The sequence below is a fragment of the Aotus nancymaae genome, unplaced genomic scaffold (genome assembly GCF_030222135.1).
Source record: "Aotus nancymaae isolate 86718 unplaced genomic scaffold, 86718_ANA_hifiasm-v0.15.2.pri h1tg000006l, whole genome shotgun sequence".
NCBI lineage: Eukaryota > Metazoa > Chordata > Mammalia > Primates > Aotidae > Aotus > Aotus nancymaae.
In genome coordinates, this window is record NW_026988417.1 from 2,194,213 (window position 1) to 2,218,603 (window position 24,391).

Genomic DNA, 24,391 nt, shown 5'->3' on the forward strand with positions numbered 1-24,391 from the left:
GTCCCAGCTACTCAGGAAGCTGAGGCTGGAGAATCATTTGAACCCAGGAACCCAGGAGGCGGAGGTTGCAGTGAACCAAGATCGTACCTCTGCTCTCCAGCCTAGGCGACAAAGTGTGGTCCTGCCTCAAAAAAAAAAAAACAACAACAACAAAATCAAAGCCAAAGCCAAAACCAAACCTGTATATGAATGTGCGTAATGCACTGTTAGTAACTGAAAAAAGTAGAAGCAACCCAAATGTCCATCGAATGACATTTGATGAATACACCGATTATTTGCTTATTTATATTGAAATATATAGAATATAATATTCCATATAATAGAATATTTTTCAGCCATATAAAGGAATGAAGTACTGTTACCTCCTACAGCATGGATAAACCTTGAAAATACTATGCTCAGTAGAAGAAGCCAGATATAAAAGGCTCCATGTTGTGCAATTTCATTAACGTGAAATGTCCAAAAGACGTAAATCTAGAGACAGAAAGTGGATGAGTGGTTTCCAGGGCTGGGAGGTGGGGTGAATTGGGAGTGGGGGTTAAGGGGCATGAGGTTTCTTTTCGGGGTGATGGAAATGTTCTGGAGTTAGACAGTGGTGATTGTAACTTTATGTTTTGAGAGACAGGAACTTGCTCTGCCGTCAAGGCTGGCATGTAGTGGTGCCATCATAGCTCACTGGAGCCTCAGCCTAGGCTCAAGCAATCCTCTCTCCTTAGCCTCCCAAGCAGCCAGGACTACAGGACAGGTGTGTGCCACTTCATTTGGCTAATTTTTAAAAAACTTTTTTTGTAGAGATGGGAGTCTTGCAAGGTTGCGCAGGCTGGTCTCAAATTCCTGGCCTTAAGTGATCCTCCCCTCTGGGCCTCCCAAAATGCTGGGATTATGGGCATGAGCCACTATGCCAGGCCATTTGTAACTTTAAAAGGGTGAATTTTATGGTCTATGAAATATCTTTATTTTATTTTATTTTATTTTATTTTTTTTGAAATGGAGTTTCGCTCTCGTTACCCAGGCTGGAGTGCAATGGCGCGATCTCGGCTCACCGCAACCTCCGCCTCCTGGGTTCAGGCAATTCTCCTGCCTCAGCCTCCCGAGTAGCTGGGATTACAGGCACGTACCACCATGCCCAGCTAATTTTTTGTATTTTTAGTAGAGACGGGGTTTCACCATGTTGACCAGGATGGTCTCGATCTCTTGACCTCGTGATCCACCCGCCTCGGCCTCCCAAAGTGCTGGGATTACAGGCGTGAGCCACCGCGCCCGGCCCTATATCTTGATTTTAAAAAATGGTAAGAGCTCTGCCCCCAGGAGCAGGGGCAGAGATCAGGAGAAAGCATGGGGACAGGCAGGGGCCAGGGATGCTGCACACCCACAAAGACCCTGTAGAGCTTCTGACTTGTCCCTGGCTGGGGTGGGGCCCTCGCTGCTGTTGCTGGCCCTGGACCTCGGGGCTAGGCACATCCTGAAGGCAATCCCTGTCTTAGATGTGAGGAGTTCTGGGCTTCAAATACAAAGAAAAGGGTATGTAGGTAAAAAGTTTGTTTTAAGAAGCAAGAAAGAGCTGGCAGTGAGAAAGCAGACAGTAAGTGTAGATTTCTTTTGTAGCTAAGCAGTAATGAGGTCTTCAACCAGGCTGAAGATAGGATTTCTTTCTCCAGTTATATTTAGGGCAATCCTAAGCAGGTTATTTTGTCCTCCAGTAGAGGGCAAAGAGGAAATCAACAAGGATATATGAACGACACTAGAGTAAAACGGGAAAGTAAAAGGAATATGTATGAGGCTGCCAGGTAAGGCTAGGCTGGCTGTGCACTGCACAGCTGTAGGAGGAACAGGTACACCGAGGTCTAGACACGCAGCCTCTCCCAGAGATGTGCCCTGCACAGTCCTTATCCTGGCAATAGAGAAGCTCCCTCCTTTGAGACAGGAGCCATTGGAGAGGGGAGGAGGGTACATGGAGACACTGAGGCAGGGTGGAAGGGAGTTCAGGAGCCCTGTCTTAGGCTTTCTTCTTTGTCATTTAAATAAGAGGGGAGGTTCTCTTTGGAGATTAAGAGACAATAATAGTTATTTGTGGGAGATCAAAAAAGTCTGGAGCAACAAGACAAGACAGGAAGTCGAGAACATTAAGGACTTCTCTCGGGCCAGATGACCTGATTTCTAGTGGACTCAGCTGCCACCACCTTGTAACTTCCTCCAGCACCTGGGCCAGGGTAAGAGATGAGCAAGTGGCTGATGGGGATCACTCAGTGCTGGAAACCAGAGAGCAGGGAGGTCAGAGGAGCACAGCTTCCCAAGGGGGCAGCCGAGGGGGCTGAGTGGAGAGGAGAAGGGTCTATGTGTGTCCTCATTCACCTGGGGTCCATCCCCACTGAGCAGAGAGGAGAAGGGGTCTGTGTGTGTCCTCATTCACCTGGGGTCCATCCCTGCTGAGCAGAGGAGAAGGGGTCTGGGTATGTCATTCACCTGGGGTCCATCCACACTAAGCAGAGAGGAGAAGGGGTCTGTGTGTGTCCTCATTCACCTGGGGTCCATCCCTGCTGAGCAGAGGAGAAGGGGTCTGGGTGTGTCATTCACCTGGGGTCCATCCACACTGAGCAGAGAGGAGAAGGGGTCTGTGTGTGTCATTCACCTGGGGTCCATCCCCGCTGAGCAGAGAAGGGGTCTGTGTGTGTCATCACCTGGGGTCCATCCACACTGAGTAGAGGAGAAGGGGTCTGTGTGTGTCATTCACCTGGGGTCCATCCCCGCTGAGCAGAGGAGAAGGGGTCTGTGTGTGTCATTCACCTGGGGTCCATCCCTGCTGAGCAGAGGAGAAGGGGTCTGGGTGTGTCATTCACCTGGGGTCCATCCACACTGAGCAGAGAGGAGAAGGGGTCTATGTGTGTCATTCACCTGGGGTCCATCCCTGCTGAGCAGAGGAGAAGGGGTCTGTGTGTGTCATTCACCTGGGGTCCATCCCTGCTGAGCAGAGAGGAGAAGGGGTCTGTGTGTGTCCTCATTCACCTGGGATCCATTCCCACTGACAGGAGAGGACAATGTGTCTGTGTGTGACCTGGGATCCATCCTGGGGCCTTTCCTGAGTGCCCAGGAGGAGCTGGAGCTGACTGGGTCTCAGCACTGTTGGAGCTCAGTGGGGTGCAGGCAAGACTGGCTAAGTGACAAACCTGGACAGAGATGTCAGGAGGAGGGTCAGTGGCAGAGCTGGGAGTGAGGCCAGCAAGGACCTGGTGCAGATCTGGGCATTCAGAGGTGGAGAGCTTGGGGTCCTAGGGTGGGTCCCGACTGGGGTGGAGGCCACTCATGTGAAAGGACAGGGTCACAGAGGGTTAGGTGCAGGGTCTGAGGAGGAGGGCAGAGGACAGGAGAGAACGACAAGAGGACACCCTGGATACGGGTGGGAGGCAGGACTCTGGTGCTCAAGAGCTGGCCTTGGCTCCTGGTGCCTGGGCCCCACCGCGTGCTGTGCGCGTCACGTCCACCCGGTACAGTGCCTCTCCCCATGCTGGGCAAACCCTTCATTACCCTTTGCTTTTGTCACTTTCCCTGCTGTCATCATAAACACAATTTCACAGCTACTCTAAAGTCCAGCTTAGTGTATAGTAACATTCTCAATCCTCTGCTCCCATTACATAAAACATTCCTTCCTGAATTTTGTCATTCAAGGAAGAGTCTTGCGGTGGTAGCTTTTCTGGAGATATTTTTCTGATTCAAATGCAAATTTGAGTTCTATACTATTCATTCATTGATTTGACAAATGTTTGTGAGTCCCCACCCTTTGTGGAGCACAGTAGGGACCAGAGGGGAGGAGGTCTCACCGCTGGGCGCCGACGCTGCAGCAGGTTGAACAGTAGAGCAATACATGGAAATGTGCATCAGACCGGAGAGGAGCGGTGCCGGGTGGAACTTCAGGGTAGGGAGGTCCCTGAGGAGATGCCCACAGGGCCCACTTGGATGATGTTGGGGAGGGAGACACACAGACATTTGGGGAAAGAGCTTCCTGAGCCCCAGGGCAGGAAAGGCCTGAGTGAGGTGGGTAACTGGTGTGCTCAGGCCCAGCCAGGGTGGCTGAAGAGGGAGTACCAGGAGAGGTGGGTGGCAACCAGGCCAGACAGCAGTCGGAGCTCTTGCAGGCCTCCCCCACCTTCAGCAAAGACAGAAACAGAGACGGGCGCATGGGGAGGGGAGTGCAGGGGCTTGAGAATGCAGGGGGCTGGCCTAGTCATGGGCTGAAAAACAGACCCGCCACCCACTCCCCTCTGACTTCTCCTCTCTGGCTTCCACCCTGAGGGATCCCCATGACCCACTTGCTCCTTTCCCACCCCGCAGGTGCTGGGCAGCCTTTCCGTGTGACATCCTGAAGGTGAACAGGTGGCAGGATATGAGCTGGGAGGGGAAGCGTAGAGAGGGGTGAGGGGGCCGCAGGGGGAGCAGGAGAGGCCCAAGGTGATGGGGAGGTGGCGCCTGCAGCTGCTGAGGGGACAGTGACTCTGACGCAGGACCTTCCAAAAGCGTACCCTGCCCCCTTCTTTTTTTTTTTTTTTTTTTTTTTGAGACGGAGTTTCGCTCTTGTTACCCAGGCTGGAATGCAATGGCACGATCTCGGCTCACCGCAACCTCCGCCTCCTGGGTTCAGGCAATTCTCCTGCCTCAGCCTCCTGAGTAGCTGGGATTACAGGCACGCGCCACCACACCCAGCTAATTTTTTGTATTTTTAGTAGAGACGGGGTTTCACCATGTTGACCAGGATGGTCTGGATCTCTTGACCTCGTGATCCACCCGCCTCGGCCTCCCAAAGTGCTGGGATTACAGGCGTGAGCCACCGCGCCCGGCCCCCCTTCTCTTCCTCAAAGAGGAGCTGATGCAGCCGGCCCGGTGAACACCTGTGATGCATAAGCTAAGCACAACAATCCTCTCCTCCTTTTTTCTGGAGTGTAATCTCTCCACCTCTTTTGCAGCTGGTGCAGCTGCATGACCTGCTCTAGAAAGTGGGGTGTAGCTGTTGCACCAGGCTCCCCAAGAGCACCTGGACTTCGCTGGGCAGAGGAGAGGGGTGAGAGGAGAGCCTTGCATCTGCCTCTCCCTCCTGCTTTGGAAACTGGAGCAGGTATTCCACCAGGAGGAAGAGAAGCATCATTCTGAGAATAAAGATGCAGAAGGACAAGCCTTGGACGACACTGCCAAGCTGCCCAACAAAACCCGACTACCTGCCTCTGGAATTCTCTGTGAGCATAAGCCACACAGGCAGGGTCTTTCACCCGCAGCTCAAGACGCCCTGGCCCACAGACAGGCTGGGGCTGAGTGCGCAGCAAGCACTTTGGCTCTCCCCCGAGGGCAGCGGGCACTCGCCTGCAGGGCGCGGGACTCGTTGGTTATTTTATCTTTTCTATTACATTCTCTAGGAATTACTTCTTTTTTAGTGGAGAAGAACCACCACTTCTTTCATAATTAGGTAACTCATGGCATCCTACTTATCTACTCTTCTTCTCAAAATGATTAATTACTAGACACACAAAAAATATAATTTATGTCTTATGAAAGCAGCCTTGGAATAATTTCAGGCTTTTAAAATCATGTTGGCCTTCCTGCAGATCTGATAGTACTGTGAGCTCATATATCTTACCACTGTGAAGTCAGAGTAGAAAATACATCATCTCTTTCAGATTCCTGGAATAACTTCAGAAGTTCTGGATCCCCAGATAAATGTGCAAGAATGCGCAATTCAATCTGTGAAAAGTCTGTGGGGCAGAATTCTGCGTTAAGTTAGAGTTTGCCAGCAGCGTTCCTCGTGGGTGCTGCCCAATTGGCCACCCTCAGACTCTCCTCGCTCAGCAGGCTGAAGGCCCACATCCCCACCTCCCGTCTGCCAGGGTCCTCTGGCCTCAGTGTCAGGAGGTGAGAAATGAAATGGGGAGGATGGTGCAAGATGAGGAGGCTTGGGAGTGAGTGAGTGTGTGTGTATGGAGGGGAGCTGTTGTTATAAATAGGACGACCAGTTACCCTATTTATAGGCTGCATCAACCAAGTGACATTGAGCAAAGGCACAGAGGAGGCAAAGGAGGGCACCAAGATGGTCTCTGGGGGAGAGGAATGGCCTGGGCAAGGGCCTGGAGTGGAGGTGACTGAGCTGGGAGGAGCAGGGCCCGGCAAGGCCACGGGGAGCAGGGCAGACAAAGCACAGGGGTGGAGGGCAAGGGTATCTGGGATTTAGATACGGTGACATGAGGGGACACTGGAAGCAAAACCTGTCACTACGTACTGTGCCTTAGAATTTATTTGAAAGTGGCCAGGCGCAGTGGCTCATGCCCGTGGCTCGTGCCAGCACTTTGTGAGGCCAAGGTGGGCGGATCACCTGAGGTCAGGAGTTTGAGATCAGCCTGGCCAACATGGTGAAACCCTGTCTCTACTAAAAATATAAAAATTAGCTGGGCATGGTGGTACACACCTGGAATCCCAGTTACTTGGAGGCTAAGGCAGGAGAATCGCTTGAACCCGGGAGGCAGAGGTTGCAGTGAGCAGAGGTCATGCCACTGCACTCCAGCCTGGGCAACAAGAGCGAGACTCTGTCTCAAAAAAAATAATAACTTATTTGAAAGAATGAATTCTATAAGGACCTTTGAATTATTCAATTTCTAAACATTTAAAACCCATGAAAATGCATCAAGTAAGCTACAGCAACGTACCTGCTGCTAGAAAGGTGTGGCCTTTGGATGAAACAAACATGGCCCTCGGGGAGATGGTGAGAATCTCGTCTTCTTTACCTGAATTGTTTTTTCAAGAGCATTTAGTGAATTTGGTCATGAACTGACTCATAGATAGTCCTCAATATAATATTATTTGAATATTATTCTAAAGTCAAGAGTTAAGATTTTAAAATTTTCTGAATATTTTTATTAATTTAAGTTTTTTAGAGATGGGGGGGTCTCACTTTATTGCCCAGGCTGGAGTGCAGTGGCACAATCATACCTCACTGCAGCCTTGCACTCCAGGGCTTAAGCAATACTCCTGCCTCAGCCTACCAAAGCAGCTGGGACTACAGGTACACACCACCATGACCACCTAATTTTTAATTTTCTTGAGGGACAAGCTCCCACTATATTGCCCAGGCTGCTCTCAAACTCCTGGACTTAAGCGATCCTCCTGCCTCGGCCTCCCAAATTGCTGGGATTGCAGGTGTGAGCCAAGGCACCTGGCCTTAATGTAATTTAAAAAATAACATATTACTACTGAATGCTAACTAGGTTTTCTGATTTTAAATTTTTCTGTTCTTGGCCGGGCCAGTGGCTCACACCGGTAATCCCAGCATTTTGGGAGGCCAGGGACAGTGAATCAGTTTATGTTGGAGTTCAAGACCAGCCTGACCAACATGGAGAAACCCTATCTCTACTAAAAAAAACAAAATTAGCTAGGCATGGTGGCACATGCCTGTAATGCCAGCTACTCAGGAGGCCGAGGTAGGAGAACTGCTTGAAGCAGGGAGGCGGAGGTTGCAGTGAGCTGAGATCGTGCCACTGCACTCCAGCCTGGGCGACAAGAACAACACTCTGTCTCAAAAAACATATATATATGGCCAGGCACAGTGGCTCACGCCTGTAATCCCAGCACTTTGGGAGGCTGAGGCAGGCGGATCACGAGGTCAGGGGTTCGAAACCAGCCTGGCCAATATGGTGAAACCCTGTCTCTACCAAAAACACAAAAATTAGCTGGGTGTGGTGGTGCATGCCTGTAGTCTCACCTATTCTGGAGGCTGAGGCAGAAGAATGGCTTAAACCCGGGAGGCGGTGGTTGCAGTGAGCCAAGATTGTGCCACTCCAGCCTGGGCAACAGAGCAAGACTTCATCTCAAAAAAAAAAAAAAAACAGAAAAGGAAAGAAAGGAAAGGACTGCTCATCGGGTTTCCTTGTTTTGCTAGGACCTTCCTGCACAGCAGGGCCCCCAGCAGAGGGGCAGGAGTGCCACTGCCAAGGGTAGGAGTGTATGGGGCATGGGCGGAAAAACTCTCATTTGCTCAGATTGGAACTTTCTCTTTTTTAGAAATGTACCCATCAGTGTTACAGCAGAATAGCTTAAAAGAAAGAAGAGTGCTGGTATGCTTTTATAAACATTTCCAGTAATTTTCAGACTTTAGTAAGCACCAGTGCTATTGTATGTTTGTTTTTTCTTTATTGGGAGGCTGGTGGGGGAAGAGATGGTAGGAGGAAAGCTACTTTCCTGATATAATTATCATCTATTCCTACTTGTAAACTGCTAACAGGGAGGTACCATATCACTTTAGCTGTTTATTATTTTTTCAATGTATATTTAAATCCTGGTCATGCAAATACAGAGAACTTCAGGAAAGTGAAGCAGTTAGTTATATAGAAAAGCAATGACAAGTAACTTTAAAAAAATGTTTAAAAGGGCACAGTGGCTCATATCTGTAATCTCAGCACTTTGGAAGTCCAAGGTGGGAGGATCACTTGAACCCAGGAGTTTGAGACCAGCCTTAGCAACATGGCAAAGCCCCATCTCTACAAAAAATACACAGACACACACATACATGCAAATTAGCCAGGTACGGTGGTGCATGCCTTTAGGCCCAGCTACTCAGGAGGCTGAGGTGGGAGAATCACCTGAGTACAGGAGGTCAAGGCTGCAGTGAGCCGTGATCGCACAACTGTATTCCAGACTGGGTGACAGAGTGACACCCTGTCTCAAAAAAGAGTTATCTAAGACTTTAGCAAGGTAGAAAGAAATGAGTTACCTTTAAAATTCTTAGGTTTAGTAATCTGAATTGGGTGCTTGGAGATACCTTGGATATTCTGTTAATAATAAGAGAATAGCTTTAGTTAAAATATCTACTCTTAATCTGTACCACTTAGGGTATTTAACATACATCACATTTTATTAAACATTAAAACAAGTAAGCCAATGTATCATGCATAAGCACATTAAAACTTAATAAAATTGTCTAATATCAAAATTTAATTTTGGTGAATATACCACTAAATATACTCAGCAGATTTGAGAACAATTCCCTTTGACTCTAGCCTGTGCGACCCTTAACATAATTATGTACAGTCATTCTTTTTACAGCAGCACAAATTATGAACTCAGTTAACTTAAAAATTCCTACATTATATGCTAAAGGTAGGTTTCTGTGAAATTTGTGTATTGTACGTTTATTTTAGAACATATTTTAAGATGAAAATTCTGGTCTCTTTGACACTGGTCGTTCCCCTTGCTCACTGCTCCTGGCACTTGGTACCTGCCTCTGCCTTAGCCTGTCCTATACCTGGTGGCTTGGGTTGCGTCCCCTGCAAACTGTTGGAGCTATTTGTTAAGCACCTTCACACTTTTACAACTTGGGCAATGTGCAATAGTTCACATGCTTCTAGACTGTTTCAACTATTCAAATCATGAGAATTTCTGTTACAACATCCTTTGGATTCTTGGTGGTACCTTGAACAATAATCCCCTGCTTTGTCCGGGACTAGAATTCATTGGGCATTATCAGTTGGTCTTTACTCCCTAGATAAATCTGACAAATTGTGTCAAGTATCAAAGTCCTGAAGTCTTACAGCGATGCTCCTTAGATCCCCCTAGAAACACTGGGAAGTGGTAAGGCCACATTGTCATCCTCATTTTTTTTTTTTTAAGATGAGGGTGTGAAGGCCTTGGGGTATTAAGTCAGTGGCTCTCAAGTTTTCTATATGTTAGAATCACATGATACTTAAAAAAATACCCAATATTTACAGGATAAGCTCAATAATAGTGTTGAGATGATGGAGAAAAGAGCTATTAAACTTGAAAAGAGGTCAATAGAAACTAATCCAAAGAAGGGAAGAACAATAAACAAAGCCTCACGGACCTCTGAGATAATATAAAAATACAGTATCAAATTGTGTTCTCTTAGTTTCTGGAGAAAAGAAAGAGAATTGTGCAGAAAAATTTTTCTTAAATAAATAATGGCTTAAAATTCTGAAATTTAGTGAAAGACATGCCTTTTCCAATTTCAAAAGCCAAACAATCCTAAATATGGTAAATTAAAAGATAACTGGGCCCAGAAACATCATAATCAAACTGCTGAAAAACTATGATTTAAAAAAAAAATACTGAAAATAGCCAGAGCAAAATGATACTTTATATGCTGAGGAACAGCAATGTGAATGACTACAGATTTCTCCTCAGGGGCCATGTAGACCAGAAGACAGTGGAACCACAACTCTCCTATGCTGAAAGAAAAAAACTGTCAACTCAGAACTCTTTCTTCAGCAAACACATCCTCCAGGAATGAAAGTGAGTTAAAGACATTCTCAGATGAATAAAAATTAAGGTATTCTGTCATCTGCAGACCTAATCTAAAAGAAATGCTACAGAAAATTCTTCAGGCTGAAGGGAAATGTTTCCGAAGGGAAACCTGGAACTTCAGGAATGAAAGATGAGCAACAGAAATGATCAATATCTGGGTAAATATAATAAATCATCTTTTTTGAGTTCAATGGCTTTTGCAAGCCTTATGCATCTTATTTGAAGTGATGAAATATAAAATCTAAAAATAGCCTGTGGTTGGGCATAGTGGATCACAGCTGTAATCCCAGCACTTTGGGAACCCAAGGCAGGAGGATTGCTTGTGCCTAGGAGTTCGAAGCCAGCCTGATGTAAATTTACATGACCATTATTTAAAAAAAAAAAATCAAATTGTAACACGCTGGCAATAATGTAAAGAAAGGGGGAACTCCAGTACACTGTTGGTAGGAAAGTAACTTAGTGCAGCCACATGGAAAACAGTATGGAGGTTCCTCAAAAGAAAAATTAAAACACCATATGATCCAGCAATTCCACTGCAGGGTATGCATGGAAAAGAAAAGAAATCAGTATAAAAATAAGTATCTGCACTCCCATGTTTACTACAGCCCTGTTCACAACAGTCAAAATACGGAATCAGCCTAAGTGTCTGTCAATGAGTGAGCAGATGAAGAAAATGTGCTAAATATACACAATGCAATACTATTCTGCTATAAAAAGAATGACATCCTGTCACCGGCAGCAACATGGATGAGCCTGGAGGCCATTACGTTAAGGGAAATAAATCAGTGAATTAAAACTGCATGTTTAATTCCAGTATATATACATCGTGATAGCAGAATTGTTCACCTGTACCCCTGTGGAAAGCAACTTTATTAACTAGAGTGCAGTAATTGTGTTCAGTTGCTTCTACCTTTTGCCTTTAAGACTCTATTCATTTCAGGTCGGCATCTTTTTTTCCCCCTGCTCCCCCAACAACTTTCCCCAGTGAGGTTGTTTCACACAAATTTAGTATAATTAGATTGATATGTCACATTCTGTTTCCTATCTTGAGATCCCTTGACTTCATAAATGACTTTTAAAAATTTACATAATTATAGTTCACTCTTGCCAGTGTGCATTCTATTGGTTTTGACAAATGCATAGTGTCAGCTATCCACCACTGTAGTATCATACAAAATAGTGTTACCACCCTAAACAATCCCCTGAGCTTTACTTATCCAAACTTATTCCCAAGTCCCAGCCCTGAACTTCTGGAAACCACTAATCTGTTTACTGTTTCTACAGTTTTGCCTTTTCTAAAATGTCACATAATTTGGAATCATACAGTATGTAGCCTTTCCAGATTGATTTATTTCATTTGGCAACATGAATTTAAGATCCATTCATGCTTTTTTGTGGTTTTACAGTGTATTCCTTTTTATCACTGAATAGTGTTTCTCAGTATGAATGTGCCACAGCTTATTTATCTATTCACCTCTAAAACACATCTTGGTTGCTTCCAGTTTTTGGCAATTATGAATAAAGATGCCATAAGCATTTGTGTGCGGGTCTTTTGTGGACATAAGTGTTCAAATTAATTTGGTAGATACCTACGCGTGTAATGGCTGGATCATATGACATTTAGTTTTGAAAGAAACTGCCAAACTCAAAAAGTTGCCGTACCATTTTTCATTCCCACCAGCAATGAGTGAGAGTGCCTGTTGCTCCACACCCTCACCAACAAACGGTAATGTAAGGGGTTTTTGGTTTTCGATCTTAGTCGTTCTAATAGGTATGTAGTGGGGTCTCATCATTGTTTAAACCTCCCCACCTTTCTGATACCGTGAATTCTTCTCATCCTTCAAGTCTGCACACAAGCAGACTTCCTCCTTTCCTTGAGGAAAAAACCTCCTCTAGCTCCCTAATCAAGCAGGCTGAGGGGTCTGTCACGATGCTCTGAAGAGGATCCTTGACATCTTTCAGTCCAAGTGCTGATCACAATATTGAACAGCTGAGGACCTGGACCCCCCTTTCCAGGAGCACCTCGTACACGGGAAGTATGTAATACATGTGTGTTTACTGAATGAGTGAGGCAGAGGGGCACTGAAAGCACATCAATACTGCAAATTGAATACATATAATATACAAATTACCACCTTTGACTAAACTCCCTCCTCTGCTTCTGCCTTGTGCATACATCCCTCCAATACTGACGATGTGCTGCTACACAGAACACACCGTGATATAAAGCCCAGGGTCAGGCAGCAACACAAAATGAACTCACACACAAGTCTCGCCTTCTGGGAGTTACTGTCTGTCATGATGTGTGTATCACACACACAAGTCACATAACACAGGGTTCAAATGAACAAAATAAAAGGGTATCACAGGAGAATGTCCATGGCACTCTGAGGGAAGGAGAGAGTACTTCAGGCCCCGGAGGAATGAGGCTGGGCAAATCAGCCTCACGATGGCAAATTTCCAGGAAATCAGGAGATAGGAAGCTGCCACAGAACCACATGTGTTTCTCCTGTAACCAACCTTCGTGGCCCTTCAGCAAGGCCTCTCTGGAGGAGGTACCAGCCTGTGCCAAGCTTTCCATGGCCAATGCTCCCCATTGGTTGTGGCACTGTGCGCCAGCCAGATCTGAGAATGCCTGTTCATTTACACGGGTTCACGTTCCCAAACACGTGAAATGCTGCCGTGCTTCTCTACGGGCCTCTGTGATGAAAGCAGTCATCAGACAGAGTGCTGTGCCTGAACCCCATGAGCAAATGCACGCTATGTGAGCAACGAGCACGTACAGCACATGAGCTACCAAAGACCAAGGGCAACCAAAGTGGCTGTGGTGGGAAGGGACAACTAATGAGAGCCCGAACATCTAGGAGGAAGCTGGGTCCCACTGGGTGAGAGTCTGAGTGTGGGTGAGGCCTGTGGGTGGCCCCCAGCACACGGGGGGTGTGGATGAAAGTGTGGCTGTCACATGCCCACGAGAACATCGAAGTCAGACATCACTCTAGCAAGCAGAGGTCATCACAGACTAACACCAGGTGCTAGCACCCAGGGAACTGTGCCTTTCGAGGAAGAAGAATAGAGGTATGATCACTACCTGCAGGCATCCTTTACTAGGAGGGGCTAGACTCCCATTACTCTCCTCCGGCAAGGAGCTGGCCACCAAGGCCGACAGCAAATAGTGACATCCGAATGTTTCTGCAGGTGAAAGCCTCAGAACCACCACACTCCTAATTTGTTGGAGTCAATCATGTTATTTACATTACTTCAGCTGGTCCCCTCGTGTTGATCACCCAAGACCATTTCATCTCCCCGGTCCATCCAATCTCCAGGGGGCGGAGGCCATGCCCGTGTCTCCTGTGCACTCTGGAGCTGAGCAGAGAGAGCACACAGTGATGCACTCGCACAGCAGGACTATTTTAAGTTCCCCAAACTAGGGAAACAGAAGCAAATTGGAATAATTTTCTTACAATTCTAATCTCCTCTAGGGCATACAATTTTCTGCTGCTACTGTGAACATCAAAATGTATGGAAGTCACTTCTCAGCTGCCTGTGTAAATAAGCCCAGCCGAACCCCGCAGAGGAAGCTGCCTGTGCTCAGCCCCCATGGCTTGCTCTGGGCAGCCCGAGTCTCCCGTGAGTGGATGCAGGAGAAAGTGCCAGCTGTGGGGATGGGGCACACCCCAGCATCTGTTTTCATCGTGAACTTGGTGTGTTTAAGCAAATAAGAGAAACGATCTAAAAAAATTCAATGTTAACAGCCTTTATTTAACGTTCAGTGAAAGCAAGGTGCTGAGGTGACGTCTTAGTTCTACAATGTGGCGTTTGCTAAAATGTCCGTAGTTGTAAGTGAAGCGCTACGCAGGGAATAGTTTCAGCTTGGGTGAAGGGGTTGCACTCAGGAGTACACGGCCCTGTTGCTTTTCTCCCTAGGTACTGTGTGGCCTGGGTATCTTCATCTGTCTACCTGGAGGAAGATCCAGAGGGAAGGTGCCACATTGGGGAGGTGCTGGAAATAACAAAAAGGTGATGGCAGCCCTGCTTTAAATTTGTTGCCTATGTCGTTGCAGCCTCTGGAATGAAGCGGAAGGAAAGTGATAGTCACAGCATCTTGGCCAGCCTGAGGGCACACAGGCTCTCCTGGTCCTGAGAAAGCTGTGGCAGTGACCGTGCATGCCTTTCTGGGTGCCAGGCTGTGTGAGGCGCCTGAGAGGTGCTGTGCAGAACAGCCACACGGCACTCCACCCTCTGGACACAACCTCACAGGGGCAGGACCCACAGTGTCCTCATTGTGTCCCCAGCACCTACTACACAGCCCAGCACACAGGAACAATTCACAAACGATGGTTGAATAAGATGAAAAACAAATAATTTTCACAATAACCCAGCAAAGAAGGTGCTACTTTCATCATTTCATGAATGAGAAGAGAGAGGTTTCCATAAGTTAATTAACTTGCTAGAGTAACACCGCTAATGATTGAGCTGAGATTTGAACTCAGGTCTGCCCTAAGCCAAGGTTCTATTGCCTCCAGAGTCTGTCAGACAATGCCAGAGGTCTCCTGAAATAATTTTTCTTGATACAAAAAAAAAGTGAAAACCGCAACAAAAACACAGAAGAGGGCAGCTGACAGAGAGCTCAGAGTGAGGGCCACAGCAGCACACCTGCTATGGCACCTGGGCCAGGCTGATGCCCCTGCACTCGACCTAAGCAGCTCGTAGAGCCTGACCTGCAGCCTGAAGGGCAACGTGGCCCTGACCCTATGTGGGGGTCCCTAAAGCCCTGTGAATAGCTTGGATGGGCAGCCCCCTGTACCTGCTCTGCCCTGATACACCCCTGTGGCCCCCCTCACCCCCTAAAGCTTCTGCTCAGCTGCCCCCTCCCCAACCTCTTTAACACTGCCTTCCTGAGGCTGGCAATCTTCCCCCCACTACATATGTTCCACACATTTCACTACCCTCTGTATCATTTCTCATTTCACATGCTTATTGGCTGTCTCATGCCCTCCATCCCCAAGACTCCACAGCGCAGAGGGCTTTTTTTGGGGGGCAGGGGGCAACAGAGTCTTACTCTGTCACTCAGGCTGGAGTACAGTGGTGTGATCTTGGCTCACTGCAACCTCTTCTTCCCGGGTTCAAATGATTCTCCTGCCTCAATTACAGGTGCCCGCCACCATGCCTGGCTAATTTTTGTATTTGTAGTAGAGATGGGGTTTCACCATGTTGGCCAGGCTGGTCTCAAACTCCTGACCTCAGATGATCCACCCACCTCAGCCTCCCAAAGTGCTGGGATTATAGGTGTGAGCCACCGTGCCTGACCAGGATAGAGGTTTTGACCCATACAGTGCAAGCACCCTGAACAGCCTGGCACACAGGTGTTCAACAAACATCTTTAGAATAAATAACTATGAATGGAAAGTGGCAGGAAATGGAGTTGGAGAAGCACATGGGGTCAGACCACCCAAAGCCCTAAGAGCTAGGTGAGGAGACCAGACATGAGTTACCCCCAGAACTCTGGGAGCCACTGGAGACTTTAGGGAGTGGAGCCATGGAGTTGGGCTTGCATTTCTGAGACACTCTCCTGGCTGGAGGGATGAGAACAGGAAGGTGGATGGGGAGCTGGAAGACTGGCACCAAGATGTGCAGATGACAGGAGTGGGGACAGCTATACTGGGAGGCCCAAAGGCCTTGGTGCCCAGCCAGGTCCCCTAGGGTCCAGCCTGTGTGACCAGTTGAGCTGAGGAACCATCACCCCCACAGGGTAGCTCAGAGGAGAATCCAAAGATCTGGCTTAAAAATGGTGAAATTGTCCAGGCAAGGTGGCTCACACCTGTAAATGCCAGCACTTTGGGAGGTCAAGGTGGGCAGATCATTTGAGGTCAGGAGTTTGAGACCAGCCTGGCCAACATTGCAAAACCCCATCTCTACTAAAAATACAAAATTTAGATGGGTGTGGTGGTGCATGTCTGTAATCCCAGCTACTTGGGAGGCTGAGGCAGGAGAATTTCCTGAACCTGGGAGGCAGAGGTTACAGTGAGCCAAGAATATGCCACTGCACTCCAGCCTGGTGACACAGTGAGACTCAAAAAAAAAAAAAAAAAAAAAAGTGAAATCACTATACCTTTTTTTTTTTAAGATTCCCAAAGGAAAGCTGAATGAAGAGAGTTGAGGCTCGGGAGCATCTGCGTGGGTGTGGAGGCTGCTGGGAAGGGAGGTGCTCATGCAATGGGCTCCGAGGAGCAGGATGAGCACTCTCAACCACAGTGAATGGGGAGAGAGAGAGGAGCCCACTCCTCTGGGAAGAGGACAAGCCCCACGGTCAGAGAGGAAGGGCAGAGTCACACCAGGTCACCAGCAGGGCAGAGTGGGGACAGGGAGGAGCCACGGAAACGGGCCAGGCCCCCTGGGGGAAGCACGAGTCTCTGCCAAGCAGGGCTGGCAGGAGCCTGGGGCCCGCGGCTCCCCTGGGGTCAGCAAGGCTGTGGTCACTGTGCTGCGCAGCGTGACTCAAAGAGAGCCAGGCTCCTCCACCTGCTGGCCTCTGGCCCTGATGATCCATTTTAAACTGCAGGTCCCAATTCCTTAGTGGGTCACAAACAGCACTTCCAAAGGTGAACTGAATAGAGAGAAAATAGCAATGTGCACTGCACACAGCGAACCTGCTCTGTGTATGTCCCAGTCAAGAGGCAAAGCACAGAAAGTATTAGAACGCTCCTCTTCCCACTGTGAGGTGATGGACGGAATGAGGGGATGGTTCAGTTTACTCTAGATGGAAATAGGAAAATAATAAATCATTCAAAATAATAAAGTATAAAGATTTTTAAAGTTCATTTGGGTTTCAAATAGTGGTGTAGATTTAGCAGTAATTATATGATTTATGAACACCTTGTTAATACATTTTTTATGGATATTTAAATTATATGGAAGGAATATTCATCAGCAAAGCAGAAAAATAAGACGGCAATAATGTAAAGGCCTTGATTAGAATTACTTCGAAACAGTACTTACATCATTTATGTGGGTAATGAAAACAGAACCTAAAGACTACATCAGGAAAGAAAGGCCTCTTCATATGGGGTGCAGTCTGTGCCCTGAAGAAAATTTTATAAGAATATCCAGGAAATAACAACTTATGAATGGCTGGTGCTTTGGTAGACAGAATAAAATACTTCCTATTAGAACTGAAAAGGTAAGCAATAAACAGCTCTTTCACTTTTTTTTTGGTACATTCAAAGGGATTTGTTAAATTAAACTGATGCATGGAACAGGTTTAAAATTTGTAACCTTTATTTCTGCTGATGGTAGGAATAAAATAATTTGCCACTAGGTCAGGGCATGGTGGCCCACGCCTGTAATCCCAGCACTTTGGAGGACCAAGGTGAGTGAATCACCTGAGGTCAGGAGTTCAAGACCAGCCTGGCCAACATGGGGAAACCCCATCTCTACTGAAAATACAAAAATTAGCCAGGCGTGGTGGCTGTACATCTGTAATCCCAGCTACTTGGGAGTCTGAGGACGAGAACTGCTTGAACCAGGGAGGTGGAGGTTGCAGTGAGCCAAGACGGCACCACTGCACTCCAGCCTGGGTAACAGAGTGAGATTCTGTCTCAAAAACAAAACAACAACAAAATTGCCACTTGTGGAGGACACAGGCTGTTTGGGGCCATGCAACGCTTTCTTTTCCATTTTGTTTAGAAAATGGCACTTAGATCTTCACGATGGTGCCCACCACCTGCCTCCTTTAAGCCAACCACCGGACCTCATCATCAGGCCATAGAGACGCAGGGAGACACGTGCCAAGGGAGGTGCGAGACACGCTTTTTCATCCTTCTGTGAAGCTGCACGAGACACTCCGCATCCCCACTGGATAGAAACCCAGCAAGCACTGCCCAGGCCTGCTGGGACACGCAGGAAGGCTGTGCAAGAGAGAGGCTGAGGGAAGGGCAGAGAGAAGCTGGGTGCACCCATATAATGTAGGCTGCCAGATCAAACCTCACCTGAAGCTAGCCCTTCTTCAGCCTTCTGGGTCAGGCAAGCTGAGACATACCCCTAATTGTTTAGGTCAGCTGAGTTTGGTTTTGTGTAATCTGCAACTAAAAGTCTGCCTGAACACATGGACTGTGGTTTCTTAACCTCTAGTTTAGACATGTGGGGAAAGCGCTTGGTCAGTGTGGCACTCACAGCTAGCTGATTCAGAGCCCAGCTACTCTCCCCTCGCTGTCCTTCTCCCCCCACTCACATTTCTCCTTCCCAAGGTGTCTGGGGTGGCGGATGATGATGCAGGGAGCCTACATACCCCCTGGCACCCGAAGGGAGGGTGTGTCCGCAGCTGTGGCCACCCTGCCCTTGTGGGCCTTGGCTTCCCATGTCCTTGCCCTGTCTGCTCTGTTGGTGAAATGTCCATGAAGGACTGCAGTGCATTCTGTGCTCTCAGCACGGCCAGCATCTGACATACGTCGTCTGCCAGCTGGGCTCTGGCACTGGCTCTGGCGACACTGCTACCTCCTGAAGCTCAGTGGCACCCTCCCTGTGGACCTGGCCTTTGGCTGTCCATCTCACAGTTCTCCATGGACCAGTGAGGACCAGGAAAACATGGGCAGGGCCTTGGTTTCCACACCAGGGGAGTGCAAGACCCAGGGACCACAGGAGCTCCCAGCCCCCTCTCAGGCTCCTTGGAGAGCACTGTTTCCACCCCCTTGGGCTTGGCGTTCCTAAAGACTGCGACCAAGCCTGTGGGGTGCTGCTCTCCCCTCCTCTGGCTTTCCACCCCCACTCTGAGTCTCTAACCCAGAGCGGCTGGAGGAAGTCAGGGCCTTTCAAAGACTCTTTGAGTGTGCTCAGCTCTGGATTCTGCTCTCATGCTCTCACCCTCAGCACCTCTTCCAAGCCAAGGAGGTCCCCTCTCCCTCCTGTGAAGTAGGTCTCTAGCATCCTCTCTACTCAATGGCTTCCTTTATAATGCTAAACTCTAAAAATACAAGGCTTTGAGTCTTGATATTTAAAAGGAAGCTTCTGAAATTCAAAAATTAACAAAACAAAGCACTTTTTGATCTCTCATGCCGATACTTTTCTTGTTTCTGCTTGCTCTTTCACAAGTTCTAGCTGAAAGCCAGAGCTGAACACTGATTCCTTTATTCTCAGCTGTAACTCCCTCTCCCTCTGAAGTAACAGAGGCCTCAGCCCCACTAGGCAGGCAGTCTCTAAGTAGCAAGAGGTGCTGGGAGTGAAATATGCGGAGGATGGTTTCTCAAAACTACCCCTGTGCTATCAAGTATTGTGTTCAATTAAAGCTGCCAATAAGGAGACTTCTGCTTCCAGGAAGGTTGTGTAAACACTTTCCCTACCCCTTTCCCAAGATACAATTAAAACCCTGGGCAAGTGTAAGAGACACAGAAAGCTGGAGAAAATAAAGCAGACTGGCCAGGGACCATGGGACTCAAACAATTCCACAGAGGTGAGCTCCAGGTTTCTTTCTGCCTAATGTATCCCAGACAAGCCAGTAGACTGGAAATGCCAATAACCACAGACAAAAACAACAACAAAACAAAACAAAAAACACAACCTAACAAAAGCCTGCTCTCACTAGCCAAATGACCAGGAAAAGGACAGCCTAGTGAGAAAGAAAACCTTTAGACAGTAACTATTCTACTCCAGCCAAACACTACACAAAAATCCATGTTTTGTTTTGTTTTTTTTCAATCCCCCACCCCCACCCCCGCCATCCTTGATACCTAGCCAAGATATTTTTGGTAATTTTCCATCTACTGAACCCTCACCCTCTCTGTTGGCTGTAATTCTCCAGCTGCCCCTGCAGTATTTGGAGTTGAGTTTAATCTCTCTCCCCTATTGCTATAATCTTCAGTAAACTCTCCCTTGCATGTTTAACTCTGATGCAATATTTTTTTTGGACAAACTATAACATGTCAAAATATATGGGTGAAAGCTAGAGCAGTGCTGAGAGGAAAATTTATAGCACTAAAAATGCATACATGAGAAAAACGAAAAAGTCTCAAAGCAATAATCTAAGCTTATACCTAAGCAGCCTAGAAAAAGAAAAGCAAAATAAACCCAAATCAAGCAGAAAAAAGAAATAATATGGAAATCAACAAATTGAAAATAGAAAAATAATAGAGAAAATCAATGAAAAGATCAATAAAACTGACAAAACTCTCAGTAGACTGACAAAGAAAAAACAGAACATATAAATTATTAATATCAGAAATGAAACAGGGAATATCACTACAGACCCTACAGACATCAAAAGGATAAGGAAATGTTACAAACAAGTATACACACGTAAATTTCACAACTTAGACAAAATGCACCAATTCTTCAAAAAACACAACTGAAATTCCCAAATATGAAAGAGATAACATGAGCAACTGTATAACTACTAAGATAATTGAACTCATAATTTTAAAACGCTCCAAAAATAAATATCTAGGCCTAGACGATTTCATTAGAGGATTTTATCAAATATTTACAGGAGAATTAACACCAGTTCCACGTGCTATCTCCCAGAAAGTACAAGAGGAAGGAACACTTCTCAATGCATTTTATGAAAGTAGTAGTACCCTGATACCAAAACAGATAAAGACAGATTAACATCCCTCATAAATATATACACAAAATCCTTTAATAAACATTAGCATATAGAATTCAGCAATATATTAAAAAATATATGATCCAACAATTGACCTGTGCACACTTATCCCAGAAAAATGAAGACTTAAGTATACACAAAAACCTGTACATGAATGTCTACAGCAACCTTATTTTAATAGCCAAAAACTAGAAACAACCTAGATGTCCTTCAAAACTAAAGTACAACTCATACCCAGGAACTTCAGGTGGTAATAAATTGCCCATGGGGAACTTAGTATCTGTCTTCAAAATACCATATATTTTAAATATATTATTTTGCACAACTAATAACTTTCTTTAAAATTGTTAAAAGGGTCTTCTATAAAATACACATTTACTGTTAAAAATATTCTTAAGAAGACTCTTAACTAGAAGAATTCATTCATTGTATTTATCAAAATCCTGCCACGTGCCAGCTATTATGAAAAATGCTAGTTCTTCAGACACATAACCTACAAATAATATTTAAATAATATATAAACTATTGGAGGAAATTCCTTTACCTAGTGAATATAGGCTGTAAGAATTAATGCTGGCCGGGAATGGTGGCTCACACCTGTAATCCCAGCACTTTAAGAGGCCAAGGTGGGTGGATCACGAGGTTAGGAGATCCAGACCATCCTGGCTAACATGGTAAAACCCTGTCTCTACTAAAAACACACAAAAAAATTAGCCGGGTGTGGTGGCATGTGCCTGTAGTTCCAGCTATTCGGGAGGCTGAGGCAGGAGAACAGCTTGAACCTGGGAGGCAGAGGTTGCAGTGAGCCAAGATCATGCCACTGCACTCCAGTCGGGGTGACAGAGCAAGACTCCATCTCAAAAAAAAAAAAAAAAAAAGAATGCTACGTATTTTCCGTAAAAATTGCCCCCCAATAATCCGTTAGTTATATTTAGCACTCAATAACTAAGATGTAAGTCCCTGGTTTTACTCTTTCCTTCAATAACATTTAGGGATTACCTCTCAATTGGTAGACACCGTGCTTGTTTCTTGTAATAAAATATTGAAAAAATTCAAGGAGCCTAGAGTAGAGGGAAGGCTCTACACTAGCAATGGAAAAATGACATTAGGTAGTCAACGCCCTGGGAATACACATCTATAATGAAACTATAGTAAGTTAAGACTGTGTAAGGCACAGAATTGAGAGCCCAGAAACAGACCTGTGCATTTGTTGAAATTTACAAATGACAGAGGCATTACAAATTACTGTAGTTCTTATAATAACAATAGTTAAAACAAAGTTACCCAAATGGAAAAATAATCAGATATCTACGTCACACCTATATATAAATAAATTCCAAGGAAATTAAAGACTCAATGTAAAAAGTAACTTTATTAAGAGAGAATTTGCTATCACAGAACACTATAGGTGAAAAAAAAGAGAGAATTTGAATATCTTTATGATCTCCAAGTAAGAAAGGGTTCCTTAAATGAGACACAAAAAGGTAAAAACTTTAAAGAAAAAGACTACAAATTTGACAATGTTTTTTAAAAATCTGTAAATCAAAGACATAGAATCCAATCTGAGAAAAACAAACCAACCATCAACTGGGAGAAGATATTTATGTAAGTGAACAGGACTAGTATTCATAATACATAAAGAACTTTTACAAATTAATAAGAAAAAGACAAGCCACTAAACTTAAAATGGGCAAAAGAGAAAGCGAGTCGCTGAAAAAACTCAAATGACAAATAAACATAAAAATACACTGACCCTCATGAGTAGTTAATGTGAATTAAGCCACAATAAGATATTAATCCACAGCAAACTGGCAAAAACTTAAAAATTGGGTAACAACAAGTGCGGTGGCCTGTGGGGTAACGAGGTCTCTATCACGCTGCAGGTGAGGATGAGTCGGCCCCTCATGTGGACGGTGTTTAGTGATGTCAGGAGTGTTGAACACCAGCATATCCTGTGGTGAGGCAATACTGGTGAAGTGCTAGAGAAACCCTCGCACACGTTCAAGAATATTCATTTCAGCATTATTTTTTTCCTTGCAGCATTGTTTTTAATAGTGAAATAATGGAAACAACCTACTATATCTGCACAATGACATACTATGTAGCAGCCAAGATGAATAATTTAGAGCCACGTCTGTCAACACAAATAAATCTCAGAAACATACTGTTGAATGAAAACAGTGAATTTATAAGTACAATATGCTATCATTTATATAAACTTTAAAATAGCAAAAAAATACCATCTATCATTTAAGGAAATATATAAATTTAAGAAAATATAAATAAATAAATAAATGCAAGCATTAAAATGGGATGATAAAGACTAAATTTAGAATAGAAAAGGGAACTGAACTGGGAAGAACAGACTTGAGAAAGGATAAACAGGGACGTTAAATGTACTAGAGCAGGTGGGGCGCAGTAGCTCACGCCTGTAATCCCAGCACTTTGTGAGGCTGAGGCAGGTGGATCATCTGAGGTCAGGAGTTTTAGACCAGCCTGGCTAACATGGCGAAGCCCCATCTCTACTAAAAATACAAAAAATTAGTCAGGTGTGGTGGTGCATGCCTGTAATCCCAGCTACTTGGGAGGCTGAGGCAGGGGAATCACTTGAACTCGGGAGGTGGAGGTTGCAGTGAGCCAAGATCCTGCCATTGCACTCCAGCTTGGTCAACAAGAACAAAACTCCACCTCAAAAAAAAATGTACTCAAGTAATTTTGAAGCTCTTATGAATACACACATATTCATTGTATGGGGCTCCATGCCTTGTTACTAGGAAAAGGGGTATCTCACTGAGCTCTGGTGTGGGGAGGGGCAGGCAGACAGAGGCAGAGGGGTTAAACAAGGCTTTTGAGGACACATCTCCTGCACTGAAACCAGAAGAGCTAACAGGCAGCAGCCAGGCCAAGAAAGCTGGGCTGAAAGATGTATTCAGGGATCTAGGGGCAGAAAGTTTCTTGACAGAGGTAACAACAGCTCTGGCTTGAAGGCAGGGGATAGTATGAGGAATCAAGTATCAATGCTTTGATAACAGGACAAAGTGTTAATTTGACTCCAACCCAGCTACATACTAAAAGCTAGTACAAACATGCTAATGCAACAGTGAACATGTATTTAGGGGGGGAAAAAACTAAGGGGGAGAAAGACTCATCAACAAAGGAACCAAAGCAAATATCCAGCTAAATAATCCCTAGATTTTAACATTTCCGATTAATATAGCTATAACATTTTAAAAATTCAATACTATGCTGCAAGAAAAATGAGAACTAAAGAATTCATAAAAATACAATGTCAAAGGTCAGATATTTTGAATTACATAATGTTGATAAATTCTGAGCCAGTATAATGAGTGGCACTGTTGAAAATGAGGACATTGACAAAAACTGGGCCTGCTGATGTAGAAACATTAGGAGAGACATCAAAGCCGTGTGCGATAAGGAGGTATTGGATTTAAAAATGAGGCTCCTGGCAGTGCAATGAGAACAAAGGTCCTCCACACCTTCTCAGAAGGAGGC

The 24,391-nt window shown here is 45.6% G+C and overlaps 1 protein-coding gene across 1 annotated transcript in view; it reads right to left on the bottom strand.

Moving 5' to 3' along the window:
• Positions 1-24,391, bottom strand: part of POLN (DNA polymerase nu) — a 172,047-nt gene that overhangs the window by 51,360 nt on the left and 96,296 nt on the right. The window contains exons 15-17 of the mRNA XM_064365307.1: positions 8,741-8,798; positions 6,681-6,758; positions 5,621-5,735 (exon numbers count right to left, since the gene is read on the bottom strand). Coding sequence (XP_064221377.1) covers positions 5,621-5,735; positions 6,681-6,758; positions 8,741-8,798 — 251 coding nt within the window. The remainder of the gene's footprint in view (positions 1-5,620; positions 5,736-6,680; positions 6,759-8,740; positions 8,799-24,391) is intronic.